This window comes from Rosa rugosa, chromosome 2, assembly GCF_958449725.1.
Source record: "Rosa rugosa chromosome 2, drRosRugo1.1, whole genome shotgun sequence".
NCBI lineage: Eukaryota > Viridiplantae > Streptophyta > Magnoliopsida > Rosales > Rosaceae > Rosa > Rosa rugosa.
The window spans coordinates 53,791,828-53,798,156 of NC_084821.1; the positions used below are offsets into that span (position 1 = coordinate 53,791,828).

Sequence of the window (6,329 nt, forward strand, 5' to 3'; positions counted from 1 at the left end):
ATCTGAGAAAACTTCACGCAGCATGCTTACAACTTACAAGTACATACATATATAGGTGCCATTTTCCTAACATATCTCGTTAACGTTTCTGTAAAATGATAGGAGCTCCATATTGTGGTCGAATCATAGGTGCGGAAGGCGCATGAACATAAGATGGAGAAAGCTTGAAGTCAAAGTGTAGCAAGATCAATGATAAGGCCAACTTCGCTTCCATCATAGCAAAGTTTTGTCCGATGCAAATCCGGGGACCGCCTCCAAAAGGGAAGAATGAGAGTTAGCTCTTTGTTGCCTTAGATACTCCTTCCGAAAATCTCTCAGGATTGAACTCGTTTGCATCATCACCCCACAGTTCCTTGTCACGGTGAATGAGCAGTGTTGGTAAGCCGACTTGGACTCCCGCTGGTAGTGAGAATTTCCCGAGTTGTGTTTTCTTGTGGGTGATTCGAGAGATCACAACCACTGCAGGGTACAATCGAAGAACTTCAAGTAAAATCATTGTTACCTAGGGGATCATACAGTGAAGGTAAGTTATACCATACAGATTCATTCCCCTGCCCAAGTAAATTTCATCAAGAGCATACATCAACTTTTACAATCAACAAAAATGTGAATCATGCATTAATCCCTTTTCGTCTAGAAATTTTTCCTTATTTCTTGTAGTGGGTATCCCGATCCATTTCATGCAATTATAATTGAAAGATAACTTTGAAGTAGAAGTATATATGTATTGTGTACTTACTACTTTTAGATGAGATAGTCCATCAAAGTCTGGCTTGTTGCTTCCAAAGACTTGCAAAACCTCTTGTCTTGCTCGATCTTGCCAATTCTGACTTTGACCAAGTAATATCATTGTCCAAACCAGCAATACTGAAGTAGTCTCTTGCCCAGCAAAGTAAAATAGCTTACATTCCTCAATTACATCTTCAATACTCATCCCAACCTTCCCATCTCCTTGGATGTCCTTGAATTTTGACTCCATAAGTGCACCTAATAAGTCATCTTTAGAGGCTTCATCTGCCCCAATGGCCTTCTCTCTTTTATTTATTATACCCTTAACTAGACCTTTTACCTCTTTGTCAATTTTCTTCATCCTCTTGTTCATCTTAGTTGGTAGAAACCTAGAAATAAAATAGTTATGATGAGAAAATTAAAGGCACGAAGGAGATGAATAAATTTTCAAGTATCTTCTAAGGGAAATTTTGACTTTTACCTCCATCCTGGTATGTAAACACTTTGTAATGTATTTATTACAAGCTCTGCTTGCTCTTTGAGGAGTTCAAATATTTTCCTTCCTTCCTGATAGTTACTTCCAAATGCTGTTCGAGAAATCACATCGGCCGTCAAGTGTTGTAGAGATGGCCAAACATCCAACAGACATGACGAACCCTCTTTGGACGCCAAGCTTTCCCATTCCTTAATCATCTCATCACAACTTTTGTGAAAGGCGGGTAACATTTTCTGTTGCAAACACCACAACGTACTAACAAAACATATTATTAACTTGGAAAGGCATAAAGAAGTTGTTACATTCCTTGTTGTCGTGGTTCCCAATCCCATCTCATATTGCTATCTTGTCCAAGATCAAGCTTAAATCTTGAAGATCAAAAGAAGACCCATCTTCATCTTGGCTCCGGTAAGCTCATGCATGGCATCTCTTTCACAAAACCATGGGTTTTTCATGGGTTCCCTTCTTGTGTCAGTTTTGATTATGGAGCTTGAGTGTTTTGGGTTCTTGAATTGGTATTCCCAATTGAAATTAGGAGCATGGGTTTACATGGGCAATCTGAAATTATGGATATGGGTTTACCTACTCCAATTGAGATTAAGGGTTCTTTGAGTGAACTGTCCCTTCTCTTCTTCCTCTATATATATGGGTTCTCTGTTCCATTTCGGTGATTGAAAATACTTTTGTGTTTCAGTCCCTTTGTTTATCAAGAGTTTATCTCTTTGGTTTTCTGTTTTTCAAAATGTCTTGTTCCATGTTGAAAACAATTTGAAAAACACAAAACCATTCATGCATATTCATCTCTTGCATCCCATGAGTTCAGTTGGGAATTGTAAGCTTCAAAGGTGAAATCTCCAAGTCGAACTTGCTGCGTTCATAGCTTGTGTCATAGTTGAGATTTCTGAGTTGTTCACTTGTGTAAACAATTAGCAAGGAGTGATTACAACAGTCTAGTGAGTTAGTCTAGGAGGATTGCCGCGTCAGTGCAATCCAAGTGTTGTAAACTTGTAATCTGTTTCATTAGTGACTTGGTTTTGGTCTTTCAAGAGTAAAGGCCACGCAGATGTTTTCCCTTGATAGGGTTTTACTGCGTCAACAAAACATGTGTTCTTTATTGCTTTAGTTGGTTTGTTGAATTTACAATACAATCTGTTCATTATCAGTTCTCAGGATTGATCACCCTGTTGCAATCCCTGAGAAAGTTTTTTGAACGAAAAAATTGGCTGTGAGCCTATTCACCCCCCCCCCCCCCTCTAGGCTCCTTCTAGGATCCACAATTGGTATCAGAGCGGGTCACTAACCTGTGTTAGTGTGTTCCTCTGGCCTCCTAGAATGGACCGTGATAGAGTCTCTAGTTCCATTAACTCTCCTCCATATTTTGATGGGAAAGATTACTCTCAATGGAAAGTAATGATGATGGATTTCTTGCAATCTCAAGAGGATAAGTTATGGAACATTATAGAGAAGGGTTGGATAGAACCAACTAAAAAGGAAACTGAAACTTCAAATCCTATTCCTAAACCAAGAGGTGAGTGGACTGTTGCTGAGCAATCTGATCACAAATGTGATACTAAAGCTCGCTATAGCCTTTTCGCTGCCTTGTCGGATAAGGAAAGAAAAAGAATTACAAATTGTCCAACTGCTAAAGCTTCTTGGGAATTACTTCAAACCACTCATGAGGGTAACAAAAAGGTGAAGGCACAAAAACTTCAAAGCCTTGTGCTTGAATTTGAAGAAATGACTATGAGAGAGGATGAATCTGTTGATGACTTCCATAGTCGCCTCATCAATGTTACCAATCAATGTCATGGGTTGGGTGATCCTATTTTAGAGCATAGAATTGTGAAAAAGTTTCTTCGTGCTCTTCCTCCTAGTTTTGAGGCTAAGCAAATTGCCATTGAGGAAGCTCAAGATCTTGATTCATACTCATTAGATGAGCTTGTGGGAAATTTGAAAACCTTTGAGTCAAAAAGGAGAAAGGGTCAGAAAGAAAAATCAATTGCTTTAAGCACTTTGAAAAAAGAAGAAGACCCTTCTGATTTTAATCTAGAAGAATTTGCTCTTCTCACAAAACAGTTCAAAAAATTTCTTAAATCCGGAAGGTCACCCTCTTCTAGCTCTAGAAATTTTTCTGGTTCTACTTCTTCCAAAAGAAATCAAAATGATGATGTTTCAAATGACAAATACTCAAAGTCCTCAAAGTTTTTTCAAAAGAAGTCTTTTGGTGAAAAACCAAAATGTTTTGAGTGTCAAGGATATGGTCATCTTGCTGCTGATTGTGCAAACAAAAAATTTAAGTCTCAATCAAATAGAGCTTTTAAAACCTCTTGGAGTGATAGTGAATCGGAAACTCAATCCGACCATGAAGAGGAGAATGTTGCTCTTGTTGCTACCACCCAAAATGAGTCCTCAAATGAATCTGATGATGATGAGCACTTTGAGGAGGTAGCCACTAACAAGTTCCAGCAGTTGTACAAAGCCTCAAAAATAATGATTGGAAAGACTGAGGAATTGAAGGATCAACTTGCTTCTTGTGAAAAAGAAAAAACTGGGATAGAAGAGAAGTTGCAATCCTGCAAGAAGAAGTGGGAATTTGAAAGAAATGCCTTGGTAAGTCAAGTGGAGACTCTGCAAGAGAACTTGAATGCTCAAATCAGGTTAGTCAATTCTCTAACTTCTGAAAAAATCTCTCTTGAAAAATCTTTACGTGATTCTCAAGAAAAGTTTTCAAAATTTTCTATTGGATCTGATAAAGTTTCCAAAATGATTGGAATGGGCAAAGTTGATAGGGATAAAAAGGGTCTTGGTTTTCATTCTGGAGAAAGCTCCTCAGAAAGGCCAACTATTTTTGTGAAAAGTAAATTGTTGCCTAAAGAAAGTGTCCCTAAGTCATCCAAAAGATTCATTCCCATTTGTCACCATTGTGGTATCTCTGGACACATTAGACCAAGGTGTCATAAACTCAGAAATGGTCCTCAAAAGTCTACAAAGTCTCATGAAAACTCTTTGTTTCTTTCTTTACAGTCAACTTTGGAAAAATCTTTGAAAAAATTTGGAAGGATTGCTAAACTTGTTGCAATCCCGAGAAAAGAAAAAGTTGTTTGGGCAAAGAAAAATAAGTCATTTCATCCACTTGCCTCTGTTGATTTTAAGCCCTTTGACATTTGTGGAACTGATTTTGAACCTTCTGAAATGTGTCTTCTATCCTCTTGTTGTTTCTCACACGTTGAAGAAAATGACTCCATTGCTACATGTTTGGTTGCTCTTACTGCTCTTTCGTCTAGAAGAGCTGATACTTGGTATTTGGATAGTGGGTGCTCTAGGCACATGACAGGTGATAAAAACTGGTTCTCATCCTTCTATGATGAGGCTATCAGTGGTTCTGTCACTTTTGGTGTGGGAAAAGGGATTGTAACTGCTCCAGGTATCCCAAATTTAAAAAATGTGTTGTATGTTGAAGGACTCCAAGCTAATCTTATTAGTGTGAGTCAATTGAGTGATGACTTTGAAGAGGTTAGATTCAATAAGCTGAGATGTCTTGTTCTTGATGGTAAGGGTAAGAGTGTTATGGGTGGACTACGGTCCAAAGATCATTGTTATTGTGTTAATGCTAATGATTCTGCTTCTTCTCAGATTTGTCTTAGTTCCTCCTCGACTGAAGATACTCTCAATCTTTGGCATAGACGGCTCTGCTATGTGAACTACCAAGACTTGGTGAAACTCTCCACCAAAGAAGGGGTAAGGGGTTTGCCCAAATTGAGTGGGAAACCAACCGGTATGTGTGAGGGTTGCAAGCTTGGTAAGTGTTGATATCACTTATACTACATACCGCCAAGCATAATCAACGACCTCATAGGTGGGCCCCGCGGCATGGCTAGCCCCGCCTATGGCATGCATCCGGTAGGCCGACACCCGAGTTACGTTGCCATGGTGGAGGTCGGCCGGTATCTAGTCAGGAGGCCACCCTCCCATGCTCTCCAAGAGGCTTCAAGAGAAGCAATATGTACATTGTATCCCACATCGGAAATATAGAATAGATGGGGACTTCCCTTAGCTATAAAGGGAAGTCCTCCCCTTCTTAGAATGGATGGATCGATGATCCCTATACTTGTATCACTACAAAGGTCACTTGGCCTCACTCATAGTAAACTATCTAAGTGGACGTAGCCTTGCCTCAAGGGCAAGGTGAACCACTATACATGCGGTGTTATCTCTCTCTCTCTCTCCCCATCATGCTTCTTAGTTACCGTATTCTCACACAGAAACATTGGCGCCGTCTGTAGGAATCGATACAAAAAGTCATGTTGCTCTTCCCGCTCATATTCAGCTCGCCCATGATACCTATCATGCTTCATAGATGGAGGGTCCCTAGGAGTTAGGGTACATGCCTCCGACCTTGAGCAAGAGTCATGGATGGGTACCAAGAGTCATGTACGGGTACCACATGTCATCGGGTACATGGGTACATGCAAGACACCCCACCTCCCTCCCCAAGCCTCCAACGAGCCATCCGGTACTCTAGCCATCCGGTACTATGATCCATCCGGTACTTGAGCCATCGGGTACATGAGTCACTCTCTACTCCCAAGCTCTACTCCTCCGGGACTCACAAGTGAGCGGGTACGCGCATGACCCCGCACCCTTATAGCTCATCACCGTACTCGTCATTTCTACAGCCAAGGTCCACTGATCAGTACTACCCGACCGGGACTTGTTGAGAAGATCCCACCCTTGGTCCTCTGATCCCACCCTTGAAGCAGACAAATTTTCTGGCGGTACCCGCACCAACTCATCTTCATTCATCACCTACTCTGTACACGGAGCATCTACTTTGGACACCCACCGAGTCTAGTCCCGCTGCAACCACTCAAGCAGGTGATCTACCCTGCACGTCCAGTTCCCGTTCAGCAACTCAACGCACTTCTCTGTGTCATAGTCCCGGATCCACATGGCAAGGTCTGAGTCGACCAACTAATGATTTCCGGTAACTTATTCGCCCACCCTGCAAACTTGTGGATCTGGTCGAGCCCAGCTACATCTACAAACTCTCCGGGACTGTCATCATAATTACGGCCTATCACCCACTCCAGGACTCCCGCCTGAT

The 6,329-nt window shown here is 41.2% G+C and overlaps 2 protein-coding genes across 2 annotated transcripts; one reads left to right on the forward strand and one right to left on the reverse strand.

Annotated features, from left to right (window-relative positions):
* LOC133728391 (cytochrome P450 72A397-like) lies at positions 1-1,510 on the reverse strand. Its single transcript, XM_062155808.1, has 3 exons — positions 1,211-1,510; positions 740-1,118; positions 1-502 (listed from the first exon to the last, which is right to left on the reverse strand). The coding sequence occupies exons 1-3, from the start codon at positions 1,453-1,455 to the stop codon at positions 275-277; spliced, it is 852 nt and encodes a 283-aa protein (XP_062011792.1). The 5' UTR covers positions 1,456-1,510; the 3' UTR covers positions 1-274.
* A 1,047-nt stretch (positions 1,511-2,557) lies between these two features.
* Positions 2,558-5,035, forward strand: LOC133731011 (uncharacterized). Its single transcript, XM_062158489.1, has one exon. The coding sequence runs from the start codon at positions 2,558-2,560 to the stop codon at positions 5,033-5,035; it is 2,478 nt and encodes an 825-aa protein (XP_062014473.1).
* Positions 5,036-6,329: the final 1,294 nt, after the last annotated feature.

Bases quoted from the DNA above. Each gene is read 5' to 3' on its own strand.
- LOC133728391 (XM_062155808.1), bottom strand. From the start codon at position 1,455: ATGTTACCCGCCTTTCACAAAAGTTGTGATGAGATGATTAAGGAATGG. The intron at 1,119-1,210 runs GTAAAAGTCAAA...TTTTATTTCTAG, and splicing joins GTTTACATACCAGGATGGAG to GTTTCTACCAACTAAGATGA. The intron at 503-739 runs GTAAGTACACAA...ATGATCCCCTAG, and splicing joins GACTATCTCATCTAAAAGTA to GTAACAATGATTTTACTTGA.
- LOC133731011 (XM_062158489.1), top strand. From the start codon at position 2,558: ATGGACCGTGATAGAGTCTCTAGTTCCATTAACTCTCCTCCATATTTT.